The sequence below is a fragment of the Sinocyclocheilus anshuiensis genome, unplaced genomic scaffold, assembly GCF_001515605.1.
Source record: "Sinocyclocheilus anshuiensis isolate Anshui unplaced genomic scaffold, SAMN03320099.WGS_v1.1 scaffold863, whole genome shotgun sequence".
NCBI lineage: Eukaryota > Metazoa > Chordata > Actinopteri > Cypriniformes > Cyprinidae > Sinocyclocheilus > Sinocyclocheilus anshuiensis.
Window position 1 is genome coordinate 310,824 of NW_015547725.1, and position 17,020 is coordinate 327,843.

The window sequence follows — 17,020 nt, forward strand, 5'->3', positions numbered from 1 at the left end:
AGTGATGTGGTGATGTGATGGGTTTTTTGTTTGTTTGTTTGTTTGTTTGTTTTGATCAGAATAAATAAAGCAAAATAAACAATTCCATGATGTTAACACATTTTATTTATTTATGTATTTATTCATTTATTTTTTTATTTTTTTATTTTATTTTTTTATTTTTTTATTTATTTTGCATTACAGCAATGGAAACTGACATTTTTGCATAATGGTAATGAGAATTTATAGAGGGAAAATATATGTTTAGTTAATATGTTTAGATTTAGTCTCTTATGTCTCAGAAAAAAAAAGGTTTTTTTTTTATTTTCTGTCTGACAGGTCATCCTGGGAAGTCTGAGAGTTATCTGGAGGCGATCAGGAAGAACATTGAATGGCTGAAAAAACACAACAAGGAAAGCAACAAAGAAGGTAAATGTTCATCAAAAATAAAGCACCACACCCATTTCCTTTCAGTCATGACTCTGTTATTTCACTGCTGATGAAATGGAATGGATTATGTGCTCTAATCATGATGAAGCCAGCAGGATATGTGCTCTGCCTTTCATTTTTAGCTGGTTTTGTTTGTAATATTGTTTCAATTAAACTGCATTTGTGCAGCAATTTCTACATGCTAATTAGTGGTCGCATTAGTGTAATATAGGCCAGCAGCCTATATGCATAACACAATTTAAAGATGCAAAATGTGTAGATCTACACATGTTGCCAAAATAAATGAACACCCATTTTACAGAATATTTGCACAAAATTAATTGACAAAGTTGTTGCTAGATTTTGTAAATGACAAATGACACAAGTATACCATCCTATACTTCTAGTGAACACACTGGTAATCCATGATAAACTGATAAACAGCCTTTTCTCCCTTTCTTTAAGCTGTCAAAGGGTTTCTCCCTAACCCAAGGTTGCACATGATTTAATGAAAACATGGAGAAGAACAGTCAAATTTAAGACTCTTTCTTTCTCTTCATTTGCAATTAAAGTGAGCGTGGGTGGGTGAGAGCACTCATGAATATGCGTTGGTTTGATGAGCTTGGCTGTGTTTCAGCAGTGCAAGTCTGCTGTGTTTCTGACAAAAGATCTGTGTATTCCTCTCTTCATACCTGCCAGCATGAGACTGAAACACTGTGTGTGTTCTTCAGGCATCATCTGCTCAGCTCAGAAAATGAGAGTGTGTTTTGAGATGAGAAATCTTGTTCTATCGTTTAAATTCAAAACAGACTCATTAGAGGCAGCCTGTTATCGTCTAGATGGGTGAATCATGTCCAGGTCATATTCATCACAAAAGAAAATAAGAAAATATTCGGCATAAAGCAATTTAAGCTTATTTTAGGACAATTCTCATTACTGTAATGTGCTGGGGTTTTTGTTTGTTTGTTTGTTTTGATTAGAATAAATAAAGCAAAATAAATGTTAAAACATTTTATTTATTTATGTATTTATTCATTTATTTATTTTTATTTACTTTATTTATTTATTTTTATTTTTTATTTTATTTTATTTTATTTTATTTTTGCATTACAGCAATGGAAACTGACATTTTTGCATAATGGTAATGATAATTTATAGAGGGAAAATATATGTTTAGTTAATATGTTTAGATTTTGTCTCTTATGTCTCAGAAAAAAAAAAACGGTTTTCTGTCACTTTTTTGGTCAATTCAATGCATTCTTCATGAATAAAAACATACATTATTTTTTTACATTATTTTTTTTTTTTATATTTCTGAACCCAAACTTTTGAACGGTAATGTAAATCACCCATCCATGTTCACGTCACATTAAAATCTCATATCATACACATCAAGACGTGTGTGTGAGTGTTTTAAATACAACATGAGTCATAGTCATTATGGCCACTAATACAGACATAGTACACTCTAAAAAATGCTGGGTTAAATACAACCCAGTGCTGGAAGCGTGTGAGGTCTGGCGGAAACTCCACGGCTCTGTTGTGGAGGACTGTCCAGTCTTATTCTGTTGTAATGGTCAGTGAGGACTGTGAGTCTCTGAGGACTGTCCAGTCTTATTCTGCACTCTAAAAAATGCTGGGTTAAAAACAACCCAGTGCTGGGTAAAATAGGGACAAACCCAGCAATTGGGTTGTATTGACCCAGCGGTTGGGTTACTACCCAGAAGGTTGGGTTAAACATTTAACCAAACCGCTGGATCAAAACAGCCCAACTGCTGGGTTTGTCCCTATTTAACCCAGCACTGGGTTGTATTTAACCCAGCATTTTTTAGAGTGTGTTGTAATGGTCAGTGGTCAGGAAGAATCCACTAGTCTATACATTTTGCCAGATCCCACACACAAAAACATGCACCAACACACGCTCTGCTGATAGCCAGCACTTTTTTCAACCCACACAATGTACTCAAAACACTTTCACACATGCTGTGCCAAAAATTTGGAAGTGCATTTATACATATTTACTGCTTTGTGAGTCTTTTGGCTTTCGGCTTTCTCCCACACACACCCACTCTCATGCAAGCTTACACTAGCACATACACTGACAGGCATTTATGGATGATCTTTGACATCCACTGATGATAAGAACATCATTTCTAGAAAGAAAACACAATCAGGCCATCACGTGGCTTGCCTCCCGCATTTCAAGTTTTTATTTAAATGATTCTAGGTTACAGCCTTCCATTTAGCATGAAACACTGCATTGCTTTAACCAACACACTGATTTATATAACCCTTAACATTTAGGTCTTTAGACCAGAAGTGGTACGAAACTGAAGCTCAGTGCACAAATAACACTGAACTAAAAAATATTATTTTACCACGCCAAATTATTCAGTTCATATTTTTGTATTTAAACAAAGAACAATATTTTTCTATAAAACAAAAAATTCCAAGACAAGAGTCCTGCAGAGTTTGAGCTTGATAAGGCAAATATACATTTCAACATAAACATATAAAAAAGAGAAAAGAGACGAAAATTGATATTTTTTTGTGATGTCTCTCTTTTAAAAAATGATGTCTGCAAGATCAAACCATTAATTTTAAGAGGCAAATAGCACAATTATTTATGTATTTATTTATTGTAGATATAGATAAATATTTTATAATTTCCTTTATGCATTTATAAAATAGACATTTTTGTAATTGTTAATGAATATTTTTAGTTATTTAATACAACTAACAAATATTTTTAATAATGTCTCTTTGTTAAATATGATCATTTTTAAGGGGGAGTATCAAATTATGTATGAATGTATGTATATATGTATGTATTTATCTTGTAGATATTGTAGTTTTAAATAAATATTTTATAATTTCCTTTATAGATTTATAAAATAAACATTTTTGTCATTTTTTATTAATATTGTAATGATTTTAATACAACTAACAAATATTTTTAATAATTTCTCTCTGTTAAATAAAGTTTTTTTTTTTTTTAAAAAGAGGGAAATATCACTTAATTAATTAATTTATTGATTCATTCAATATTTATTTATTTTGGTAGCTTTAACTAAATCATTAGTTACATTAAAAAACTGTAATATTACGTAATTACTTAAATACTTTAATTATTATAATACTTATTACTACTTTTTTATTTAATATCACTTTGTTTTTATATTATGTAACATCACTAGAAAACAATGGTGTAAAAACGATCTGCACTCAGAAATTGCTGTTAGATTTCTGTACTGATCAGTTCCGGTCTCTTCTCTTGGTTTGTTAAGATTATGACCTCTCCAAGCTGAGGGACTTCATGGACCAGCAGGTGGATGCATACATCGACAAAGGCATCCTTGCGAAGGACGAAGGAGACGTAATCAAGAAAATCTACGGAAGCCTGTAGGAACCACAAGTCCAGCTTCACATGTAACAGTGTAACAGACTTTCTACTAAATACTTGGACTGGGCATACTAACACAGATCCTAATGCTTTAACTCCTCATAAATAAGATTTAGTCTGCAACTCAGACAGTATTTCTGCAGAATAAGTCCCTCCAGAAGGCAATATCCTCTCTCAGTGCAGTCAGCAATAGAACACAATCTAGTTCTAGATAAGCCACAAATCATATTTGAGTTGTAAGTGTTCTTACGCATTAGGACCGAATAACACCACTGGCTACCTAGAAGAATGAAATTCAGTGGATGTTTTGGTATGACTTGAAAATCAGAGAAAATAGAAGCTTTTGCACCTGTCCTACTTTTGCAATAGACTTTTACAGCATCATATGCATATATCTGTACGTAACATTCATTCACGTATGGTGTATATCATTTTCTCCTCTTAAAAAAAATCAGTTCGACTGTCGGTGAATTGCTTTCCTCCTCTGTTGTTGTTTTGTCTCCCAGTCTGTAGGGGGCAGTCTACATCGTTATATCTCCCTTCTCTGTCTTAAGTTTGATTTTGTTTCTCCACTATTTGACTCTGTATATTCCACATGCTATAGATTCACTAAAATCAAGTATTTTTAAATGTAAATAGCGTGATTTTTCCAAAAATCTATTAAACATTGCCTTTCTTTAATTACTTAACTTCTGTGATTGTCATTTTTTTAAAGGTTTTGATCCTCCTATAAACCAATTTAATGTTAAAAGAAAGAAAGAAAGAAGGTTATATAGTCCACAGTGTATACAACAGTTAATTATAACTAACTTACAGTGTGTTGCTGCAGATCAGGGCTAACTGTTACAAAGGCTACATCTGAGTAACTACAAAGTTTTCAATCAAATCTCTAAATTCATAAATTGCTTCATCCAGCAGTGGTTTAATAAGCTGTGAATTCTGTTTGTGAATAATGTTAATTATGAATAATAATGGGAATAATAATGGGAATTGTGTCCTCTAAATCAAGTCACATTTATTTATATAACACTTTATACAATACAAATAGTTTAAAACCACCTTGATGGTAATAAACATGAAAATAACAGTATTCATGTTGCTACATTTTTCTGTCAGGGATTTGTCGTGTCACGCCTCGCAGCATCCAGTGTAGACAGCGTCACTGATTATAATGAGTTCTATAGTATTTTGTCGCACCGCTCGCGTCTGGTGTAGACACTGTGTAACATTGGTTTTGCTTTGTTTCACAGAACTAATAGTTGCCTGGGTTGCGTACGTATGTGTGGGGCGGAGCTATCAAAATAGGTGCGAGACCCTTTTGCGGTAGGGGGGTGTTTGTTTTGGTGATTTGAAATGTCAACATTGGCTACCAGAAATCACTTACCCCACCTTTAAGGATGCCATATCAATTTGAGCCTGATTCAGATCCCGAGAATATTGAACAAGAGGATCGCGCAGATCCTTTGCACGCACGGATATTGCAAGACATATTAGAGTGGTAGCCATAGATATATATATATACATATCTATGGTGGTAACGTTATTGTTGTTTTTTATTATTATTATTATTTTATCTGTTATCCACCTTTTTCTTCCTGTAAAAATGGCAGCGGCCATTTGTAAATTCTATGGGTCTGGCGTCTCATCCGCATTCAGCTATTTTAAGTTGTACAGAACCCGTTTTGCTGCTTGATATTGAAAATTGGTGTGTCTTACCATATTATTTGAATGTGTTGTCTTAATTACGAACACACTGTTTAATGCAAAGTTTTACAGCTGCACGTTGTTATTCTTCTCATTATTTCCCTATAGCAGCTAATGAACCGGAAGTCTTGCCCATAGGCTTACTTCTGCATTGAAGACAAAGGTGGATGGATACAGTTGAATTTATTTATACCATAGTCCGGTGTTTCCCACAGACTAAGTAGTAAGTTAGACTCTATTTGTGGCGGCATATATATGCAAATTAATTATCTGCCAGCAGGAGGCGCTGTTGGAGTGGTAGATATTGAGGTTTCCCCGGTAACGGCTGTACACAAAGCAGCGCTCCGCCAATGACTAGAATACTTAAAAGGACTTTGGCTTCGCTCACAAACACTGCTTTATCAGACATTACATGCAAGAAGAGATGAAAATAACATCCAAAATTTTCTGAAGACAGTTGGTTTCCTTCAGAAATACAGTGATATAAAAACACCCGCACCGGGTTTCGATTTTGAAACATGCAGTGCTCATGTTTATTCAACGAAGTCAAAGCCTTTTGGAAAATCTATTTGTGATGGGCAGTTTTGATACTGTGGCAGGCGCCACAAATAAATCAATGTATAGGAAACACTGTAGTTTCATAATTGAAGTGTAAATTCTGCAAATTACATCATTGTCCAATATTGTACTGTCAGCAATTTATAAAAACGTTTTCATAATTGTAACATACATATTTATATACATAATTATTCAGGTGCATGTCTAATAAATTGTGAAAACTTGAAGCTACAGCAGCACTTCTTCTCCGTCGTCGTCTTGTCTGATGCACTCAACCAAGCGTTCTAACCACGACCTCGCCCCTCCTCACCCCAAACCATTAGAATTTCCGTAGGCGGGATTTATTTTAATGATATTCTAATGGGTCGCTTTGTGGCATCACAAAACCCGGAAAACAACACTGTAGTCCAAACGAGCCGTTCATTGTAGTTCTTGAAAAGGGATTTAAAAAAAAAAATAATCAAAATATCTCTCTTTTGAGTGGACTTTGAGATTTGTAACTTTGTAGATCGTTTTTAAGCCCAAACATACACAATACACACTGACTAAAATTCAAAAAGTGAAAAAGCATAATAGGACCCCTTTAAGAGAATCATTTTAAGCCTCACTGGGGCATCCGTGGAAGTTTGCTGAGCCCACCAGTGGTTTTTACATTTTATGATAAGAAAACCATTTTGTGGTTAAATTTCTCTCTCAAAACTGGTATCATTGCGTGAACAAATACACAAATATATTACAGGTCTTTTCAGGTTAGTAGTTTCATTTATGGCTAATGATCAATCATTACATTTATGATCTCTCAGGCCACTGCATAGAAGCTAAAAGCAATCGGGCTCTGATAATATCATTCACATATTTATTTTATATTCAACATGCAGTTTGAGATATTGTGCCTTGTCCCTGCAATCTGATGTACAGTGGGTACGGAAAGTATTCAGACCCCCTTAAATTTTTCACTCTTTGTTATATTGCAGCCATTTGCTAAAATCATTTAAGTTAATTTTTTTTCCTCATTAATGTACACACAGCACCCCTTATTGACAGAAAAACACAGAATTGTTGACATTTTTGCAGATTTATTAAAAAAGAAAAACTGAAATATCACATGGTCCTAAGTATTCAGACCCTTTGCTGTGACACTCATATATTTAACTCAGGTGCTGTCAAGGGGGTCTGAATACTTTCCGTACCCACTGTATATAATAATGCAAATTTTGTGAAAATCACATCAGGGCTAGAAAAGTGACATGACATGTGGCCAAGTATTGTGACCCATACTCGGAATTAGTGCTCTGCATTTATCCCATCCAAAGTGCACACACACAGCAGTGAACACACACACAATCCCTACCGGTACGAGACTCGAACCCGCAACCTTTGGGTTACGAGTCCAACTCTCTAACCATTAGGCCACAACTTCCCAAAAACGCTAAGTCTTGTCAATATATGTAGCATCACTCACTAAACAGATTTATTGTCAGGTGAGTGTAAACAGATGTCTGTATATCCTGTCAACAGTCTACACTCAGAACAAAATATTTAGCGATACAGCTAATATGTGTTGCAACTGACTTTTTTTTGCCAAGAGTGTATTTCTCAAAGGGCTGTTATAACAGATCTCTACTGCCTGAAGTGTTAAAGCTTCTATGGTGGCGCTGAAAGGTGAGATCCATCACATAATAACCCAAAACTTTGTTGCAGATCTATAATCCATGAAACAAGAAGCTCTCAGTTTACAGAAGCATTTATTCTGCATAATCCAAATCAAACTGCACAGTAAAATATTTTTATTAAACCCCAACACACAAAAACACAACATTCACACCAAAACAGCATTATTTATCCCTTTCAACCCCACACATAAAGCTTTTATAAGCAAACAAAACAAAAAATGATAAATTAAAATCAGCAGGCAGCCACACAGAATCTGGGATGTTTTATCTGATAAGTTACGTTACTGGACAGACTGCAGATACAGTGTTTCATATGAGCAGTGGTTATAAGTTTGTGATCTACATGTGGACGGCTATTGCTCTTCCTAAAGAAGACAAACTCGGCTGTAGCTTCTTTACAGTTATGTGAAATGGAGCAATGATGATAAAAATCATCAGAAATAAAATCACTATAATACTGCTGAAGAAGGCAATGATGGAACTTCAGCACAAGAGTATGGCATGTGGTCCGGTGTTACAGTTTGGGTAACGGTAGAGTAAAAAAAAAGAAAAAAAGAGAGCAGGCAAAAGAGGTATGAAAGGATGAAGGTGAAAGGATGAAGACCAGCACTGCAGGTAAACCGATGAAGAAGAGTCCATCAGATCTCCTGACATGATGATGTTGAGTTTGCTGGGTCATCTTCCTCTCTGAAATTAAACACACGCAAACAATATTTTAAAAAACTGCTGAATACATATAGCAAATGTGTCACTTTAATATGAGGCTTCAAAGAACTGAAAGTGAATGTTAAATATTACTGTAAATGTTTTTATTAATAATTTTAGATATAAACTTCCACTATTCCTGTATGAAGTCTATAGCAAATATTTAAATGTAAAATAAAATTAAAAAAATAACTAATTGATAGGTATTCTTTTTTTTTTTTAATATAATGAAAGATTAGATTTAAAAACACATTAGAACATTAGAAATAGCTTAATTTTGTTTATATCTGCACTGCAATAAACATTGTGATTTGGGGGAAAAAATACAGGAATTGTTTTGCAGATTACTTGAAAAGCTCTATTTGGAATTAAACATTGTAGAATTATTGAGGCGATTTTGTAGGTAAGTGCATCTGCACAGAATATTAAAATAGTAAATAAATAAATACCAAAAAAAAAAAATGTCTTGTATAAGCTTTTTTTGGTGTGAACCATCCGTCTAGGACTGAAATACATGGGAAAACCTGGAAAAATGTGGGTTTTCAACTCAAACCTCATAGGTCATAGGTCACATTCCCACTATTTTTGAGCAATTTGATGATTATATTATAATAATGATTATGATTTTAATCAATTACTACATTTTAGAATAAGAAATATTACTATTGTAATACAACTTACTGTACTGTAAAACGAGAATTGAATAAAATCATAATTTGATCTTATTTTCTCACAACTGTAAAACTGCAATACATATATTTACATCTTAATTTATTCAATTGCATCTTAATTCTTTAATATTTCTTTCATTTTGAAACATTAAACTATTGCCCTTTTATTTTGTCTAAAAAAACCACAGGGAGACCTTCAAGCCCCTTTGTTAGCAATAGATTTATAAATTATTCTCATTACAAATCCAGTGAAATGAGTGGCGCACATTGTTCCCAAACGCCTGTGTTGTAAAGAAGTAATAATAAGCATTTCGCTCTGCGTGCACACATTTTTGACATTCAATAGCAGCCTCTCTGATTTCATAATCGCACCATTACATTATTTCATTTTAACATTAATCATGCCGCTCTAGTTGGTTTTGTACATAAATTTCGTTCTGCCCACTTTGCGGTCATGGGTTGTGACCCAGAGTGTGCAGTACGTATACTGTGCACCGTGTGCAAAAGTTCAGTTTTTGTATGCATGGAACACTTGTATGATTTACTACGATTTGCCAAATGGTGCAGAATGCAGCAGAGTACACTGCTTGGAAAACCGCATGCTACAAGGCGATGCAATTGATTTGACTTTGCATTACAATGTGACTAACGAAGTTCAAGAAGCGCTGAATGCAATATTTTAAATGTCTTTCTTGGTCATTATTTGGTTGAAGGTTAAAGGGATTGTCCACACAAAAAATGAAAATTCTGTAATCATCAAGCCAAATAGTACTGGTTCCCTTTGATTTGTATTTTTGTCCATGCAATGGAAGTGAATGGGAACTGAAATTGTTTGGTTACCAACATTCAAAACATCATCTTTTATGTTCCACTGAAGAAAGTCAGTCAAATAGGTTTGAAATTACATGGGGGTGAATAAATGGCTGAATTTTCATTTTTGGGTGGATTATCCATTCAAGGCACCCTCACAGGGTCAATCGTCTTATCCAAACAGGAAAACGTTCAGAGATTTCTGTGCAAACAAATGCATCAGGCTTTGATCTAGCCCTGTTTGACTTCCTGTAATCCCCAAACAGGAAATTTGTTTAAATTGAAACCAGCATGTTTTGATCAGTGTTGGCCATCGATCATTTCCATGACTCAGTCGCAGCATTGATCTGATGAAAATATCCCTTCTGTATGCTTGGTGTGTGTAAAGGACGCTGGCGTTTCAGTGTGAGTGTGTAGGGGAAGCATGGTTGAGCGCATATGTACTTAGGGTTTGTTAGTTCCTTTCCAGAGCTTCATGATTAATTAAGCAGTTTTCTGCCATTGTGCTCATATATCTTACACCGACTGAGGGAACATTTCCATCAATTGCTTTTCAATTGAATATTTTTAATTTACACATCAGTTATCAAACGAATGAGAGAACACATTACAGGAAATGAATTCCAGTAATGGTTCACCCAATAATCAAAATAAGTCTGCCATCATTTACCACCCTCATAACAGCAAAGGCAGCAAACACAATTGGTGCCTGTGTGTCTAATGACAGATTGAGAAGCACTGAACACTAACTCGAATGCCCAGGGAACCTCTAGAAGAATTAAACGCTGGAATTAAACAATGGTTCGAATACTGAAATTTTAGTCTGTCCTCTTCAAAAGCTATTGTTCAAAAGATTTGGAATATAGTTTATGACTGACATAGACTACTTGTATGGTGCTTTTATGTCCTTTTTGGAGCTTGACAGGCTCACCAAGATGTATAATCACATCAAAACATCTTCTACAGAATAATACAGACATAACAGACATGGAACTACGTGAAGGTAAGTAAATGATGAGAATTTTAATTTTTGCATGAAGTTAACCACTTTGAGCCTTCTTGTTTCTTGATCTTCACGCAAAGAACAGAGTTTAAGACTCTAACAGGTTACAACCTGCAATTTACTGCCATCAGTGGAGACGTGCCAAAATGCGACACTTCTTGAGCAAATAAGCGTGTGGGTGAGCTTGACTGTAGACACGTTCATGACATGTCTTTTTCAGCTCTGAGACAGAACAGACCTGACTGGTTTCATGCTGAGAAACATGTTAAGTGTATGTTTGTCTAAGAATATATGACAAACAACTTTCATTGCCCTAAAACTACAGGGAGGACAACAAGGCCTCTCTCCAAACACTGCTGCCTTATCCACTAGATGTGCGCGCAAACAAATCTGGCTGACTGATTCAGCTCAATTTAAAATTGCAGAATTTCAGATTGATGGATCTGATGGACAGATTTCTTACCACAGCAGTAGGACGCCAAGATTCTTGCTAAAATGTGAATCCCGATTTTTCTCCATGGGAATTGAGATCACGATTCTCTCACACGATTCTCATTTTTTCAACCAAACCATTTATTGCACTCAAGTAAAAAAAAAAAAAGGACTTTCAGTTATAATAAATTGCTGGAGTAACAAAAAAATAGTCTCTTTTACTTATTTTACACCCCTTAAAGTGAATAACTTAAAAGCTGTAAGCTATTGAACATAAATAATAGAATGCTAACAATAATAAATAAAAATAACTAATAAAAAATTAACATTATGATCGGCAGATACAGATCCTGATCATTTACATTTTATACAGGTGATATATAAGCTCTCTGTTGACTGCCACTGTTAACCTTTTTTTTACAGATAATACCACCGATGTTGCCTTCGTTATATTATTTATCGACCAGCAACACATCACCTTAGTAACACTGAAGCTGATATTTCATTTCATAGAGATCTACGGCACTGATTCAATGCATTGAACAGGGCTGATGCGGGAAATCCCCTTAAACGTTGAAAGATACAACGACAAATATATCACTTTCATCTTCTAACAACAGATATTTTTTCACTAATATATGACTTGACCTGAAGAAGAACAGACGCAGGTAATCGCACACACTCAGTTCCCCAACACGTGAATGCAGGGAAATACATGCAAGTGAATCGCCGTCATTTAGAAATGAGATCGCATTTATGTATGAATCGAGATCGGTTTTTGTTCGATTAATCATGCAGCCCTACACAGCAGGTCAGCAAACTTCATTCTCAATCATCCTCTGCTCCAGTGAGCTTCCTACCACGAGAGCATTTTCACAGGTGTACTGCTGACCAAAATGGTGCTCAGTATCATTTAAAAAAATGGTGTGCTTCTTCTAAAAAGCACACATTATGATTCTAAGGCTGTTTCGGCAATTTCTACGACAGCACTGCACATAACCCTTACAGATCCCACAATGTATTGCGACAAGGTAGGAAAAACAAAATCATCTAATGCCCGGTTCAGACTACACTATTTTAACCTGATTTTGCCACGATTTGCTTGATGGAGATGGAGGAAAGGTTCGCGGAGCTGTGGCAACAGTATTCCTGCCTGTATGAAGTGTCATCGAGGGACTACCACGACAGAACAAAGAAAGAAAAATGCTGGCGAACTATAGCGGAAGCGCTTCAGCAATGTTTACACTCTTGTTTTCGGAAGTCAGTCGCTAGTTCCGCCTTCTTGATGACATCACGCACGTCATTTAAGATGGCACGCGATGAATGGTCGGGAAGCAACGTGTAGTCTGACATGTTTCTTGTCCACGACACAACAAGATTTTAGGAGTCAAAATCATGTAATCTGACACGGTGACTATCGTGACCGACAAAAATATCGTGTAGTCTGAACCCGACATAAGATAACCAACACAGTTGGGAGGAATGCTAGAAATGTAATTCATTCAACACGCAAAGCAGCGTGACCATACTGCTCTTTTTCCCGGACAAGTCCTGGCTAAGATTTCTAAATTGCCTAAAATATACAGGTTTTAGCTTTGTTTGCGCTGCGCAGACTGATCGTTGATTGACATCAAAGTACCGTGAGCGGATGGCTCATGCTTTCAAATCACTCTCGCAGTACTTTGATGTCATACGGTCCGCGCAGCGCTGCTTCAAGTCGAACACACCTGATATGTGCGCATATTTGCATCGCTTTGACCATTCTCTGTAGATCCCACCTTCTCATGCGCCACGATTGGACGATTATGTACAATGCCTGCTATTGTTATTGGTCAAACTACTTTTCAATCATAAACTTCAGCAAGTATGAAAACAGGAAAACAAAGCCAAAACCTGGATATTTTTTACTTTCCACTTCCATTTAATTTGTTAGCACACATTGCTAGTCAATTAATGTGTGCAAGATAATCCACTGCAAAAAATAAATAAATAGTATTTCTTGGCAATCTTTAATCAAAATCTGAACATTTGATTTTTTAAATATTTAATTACATAATTACAACAGACTATTTTACCCAATATTTTCAAGTTGCATTACATTAGAATGATTATTGGAATATTAGAATTAATTATTAGAATATGCTACACGCTAACATCAAACTACTGAAATCTTCAGACGGGAAATTTTCATTGGAGGTACACTACCATTCAAATGTTAAAATATAATTTACTCTTGTGATAGCAAAGCTGAATTTTCAGCAGCCATTACTCCAGTCTTCGGTGTCACATGATCTGATGACCTGAGCTTATTTGGTGCTCAAGAAACATTTCTTATTATTATGAATATTGGAAAAAGTTGTATTGCTTAATATTTTTCTGGAAACCAATGAATAATGAACATTATAAATGTCTTAACTTACATTTTTGGCAGTTTTCTGGGGTTTGGAACAGAGCTTCTGTTCATTATTATTAAAGAGGTCAGTAGGATTATTAAAATAAGAGAGAAGATCATGCAGGTCAAAGGTTAATTTACCTCCCACCATCCTCTTTCAGTTTGCGGGCGGCTTGTTTGGACTGTTTGATTTGTAAGTCCAGCCGGTGTAAGTAGTCTTTAGCTGACAGCTCTTCTGCCTGCACGGGTCGGGTGTTGGGCTCCGGGGCGGCCGGTTCTGGTGGGGGGGATGGAGCGTCCACGTCCTGACTCACGCATGGCGACTCCTGCGGCGTGCTTCCCTCGCTGTCAGGCGACTCCAGAGACAGTCCGTTAAAGAGGGAGCGTTTTTCTGACTTAACAGGAATATTAAGTGTGTTTCGCAGGAATATGCACTCATTGCTGAACAGTTTATTGACTCGTTTAATTTGCTCCATCTGTGTAAATAAAGGACAAATATGAACATATGAAAATATCAAAAATGAACTTTTATTTTCAAGAAACATCAACCTATCTATCTGGTGTTTGATCTACATTACCAGCGTGTGTTTAATGTCACTAATCAAACTACATGAGCAAATATTTGTTTAGCGATTAAGAGCTAGGTTATAATGAAATATGTGATTTCCTTAGATGACTCCTGAGAATTCCATTTACAAATCCCAGCAAGTCAGTTTACACATCCATTCGATCTCCAAATCTCTCTCAACACACTTTTTTACAATTATCTTGAGTTTCACCATGTGGGTATCATAAGCAATCATATCTTAACAAATTCCCAACCTGGACATCATAGGTTGCATCATAATAAGTTGGCTAGACTGCTCAAAATGTTGGATTTTCATTCACAGCATTTTTGGGCATCATATGATGTTTTTATCACATTAGCTTATTCTGTATGTTTCCTTTGTTTCTGACATAGCAGACATGGTCATTTTGGTGGGTAAATACTACATTTACTAGGGATGCACGATATATCGGCCACCATATCGGTATCGGCCAAAATTTTCATATCGGTGCATCCCTAACATTTACACATGCAAATGGAAGAAATGCAAACCCTCCTTTGCTATATTTTATGATTTTGTGAGAATATTTCAAAGTTTGCTTACAAATACTTCAAAGAAAACTAGTAAGATGGGAAACATGTTCCTCATTTTCAAAATAGTTACTATTTTAGTGCGGTCCTCATTTATATCTTTGTTATAGTCCATTAAATTTCTAATCTTGCTTTTTTGTCAGTGTGGTGTGCCAACTATAATAATAAGAACAAATGTTTCTTGTGCAACAAACACCCTGATTTCTGAAGGATCATGTGACACTGAAAGCTGCGTAATGGAGCTTCATGAAAGGAAAACACATTTTAAAATATATTCAAATTGAAAACAGTTCTTTTAAATTGTAGATTTACTGTATTTTTTTATCAAATAAATGCAACCTTACTGAGCAGAAGAGATTTGTTTCAAAACCATTACAAAAAGCTTTAATGGTGGTGTGTTATATGCTATACTTTATTTATAATATATATTTTTAAAAGCATGTTTTAACCCATTTAAAACAGCCCACATTAGCCCATATATAACTTTAAAAATATGTAATTGAATGCCACATGACATTCATGACACATCTGATTGTGAAAGCCACGTTAATATAAATAGGCTATAAGAGCGTTGAATAAACTCTTCAGAAATGTGGCATTCAAACCAACCACGGCCAATCAGCAAACGAAAAGCATTCATATTAATTTTTCTAAACAAGAAAAAGCATCTCATGCTTCATCGTGTCTAAATGCTTGCTGTTGTTTTCACGGGAAGCACCTGGCAGCAAAAAAAAAAATGTTGTCTAGATAGGAAGCTCACTAGCTTTTGAGACACATTCCACGTCGCGCCTATATGATGTCCAAAAGGCACGTACAACAATGTTGAGCATGTGGAGAAATTACTAGGCCGTGGTTTCTTGTATGCGTGTGAGATATATATATATATATATATATATATATATATATATATATATTAATGTGTGGCTCATATTCTTACCGTAACACCATATTTGAGCGCTATACCCTGCAGTGTGTCCCCATCCGTTACCCGGTGTTCTATGTATTTCTCTCCTAACGGCGCAGTGACGCTCGCGGTGCTGCCGTACGAGCGGGTCTTTGTGCGGGCCAAACTCTGAGACAATTCACTGTCCGACTCCGAACCGGACCGGGATCTGGGGAACAGCGGCTGTCCGTACCATCCGACTCCTCCATCGTCCCGCAGCGAGGGTAGCACCGGAGAAAACTCCGCCATCTTCAATCCTTTATTATTAAAGCTGCCGTGACGCGCGCGCTTCACCACCAACAGACTAATATTATTCGCAGGATATAAATACGCATGTTTCCAGCGTCACGCCCCGAGCAGCGTGTTTTCAGCGGTGATATTCAGAGGAAACGGGAAAGGTGAGTGATTTTTCCAGTCGCCATTGTCGTTAACCGTGAGCCTGCGCGAGGAGCCACGGTTCATCCAGTGAAACCTGACCTGCGCGCGTGTGATGATGCAAACTAGCGCGTCGCGTCTTTCAAGGTTGCAAATTAATGTGACGTCGCCAGGCAGTCGACCAATCAAAGAGGTCCTATTATGCTTTTTCACTTTTTCAACTTTAGTTAGTCTGTAATGTTGCTGTTTGAGCATAAAAAAGATCTGCAAAGTTACAAAGCTCAAAGTCCACTTCAAAAGGAGATATTTTATTTAACAGGAATCACTTTTCAAAAACTACAACGAACGACTCGTTTGGACTACAACGCATATTTTCCGGGATTTGTGATATCACAAATATTGACGAATGGGACGAGACCTGGTTGAGCTGCACTAGAGAAGGCAACGAGTGTTATCACTATGTCGGAGACACGCTAGCTTTCCCAAGGCAGACGAACTTAGAGTAGTTACAATCATCGGGGTTTAAATCGTGCTCAAATTGATTTGATATTGACGCAATATTTACACTGAAGCTCGCCGGCAGCTATGGTAAGGGGCATGACATTCCAATCACAACAGACACTGGCCCAGCTAACCAATCACAGCACATTTCGTATTTCAGAAGGCGGGCCTTCATTTGATACAGGAACTATTCGAGCCACTGGGGAGAGAGGTGTTATAATAATGTAAAATATGTGAAAGATAATGTGTTTTTCGAACAACCTAGTATGAGAGCCTGTTCTAGTACACCCCCAAAACAAAATCA

At 36.1% G+C, this 17,020-nt stretch overlaps 2 protein-coding genes across 2 annotated transcripts in view; one reads left to right on the forward strand and one right to left on the reverse strand.

The window, feature by feature from the left end:
• LOC107704264 (secretogranin-3-like) overlaps positions 1-4,513 on the forward strand; it is a 23,793-nt gene extending 19,280 nt beyond the window's left edge. Inside the window, exons 11-12 of the mRNA XM_016507144.1 lie at positions 319-408; positions 3,696-4,513. Of these exons, the coding sequence (XP_016362630.1) occupies positions 319-408; positions 3,696-3,814 (209 nt within the window). The 3' untranslated portion in view covers positions 3,815-4,513. The remainder of the gene's footprint in view (positions 1-318; positions 409-3,695) is intronic.
• A 3,344-nt stretch (positions 4,514-7,857) lies between these two features.
• LOC107704265 (lysM and putative peptidoglycan-binding domain-containing protein 2-like) lies at positions 7,858-16,365 on the reverse strand. Its single transcript, XM_016507145.1, has 3 exons — positions 15,835-16,365; positions 13,901-14,235; positions 7,858-8,433 (listed from the first exon to the last, which is right to left on the reverse strand). The coding sequence occupies exons 1-3, from the start codon at positions 16,087-16,089 to the stop codon at positions 8,385-8,387; spliced, it is 639 nt and encodes a 212-aa protein (XP_016362631.1). The 5' UTR covers positions 16,090-16,365; the 3' UTR covers positions 7,858-8,384.
• Between the last annotated feature and the right edge of the window lie 655 nt (positions 16,366-17,020).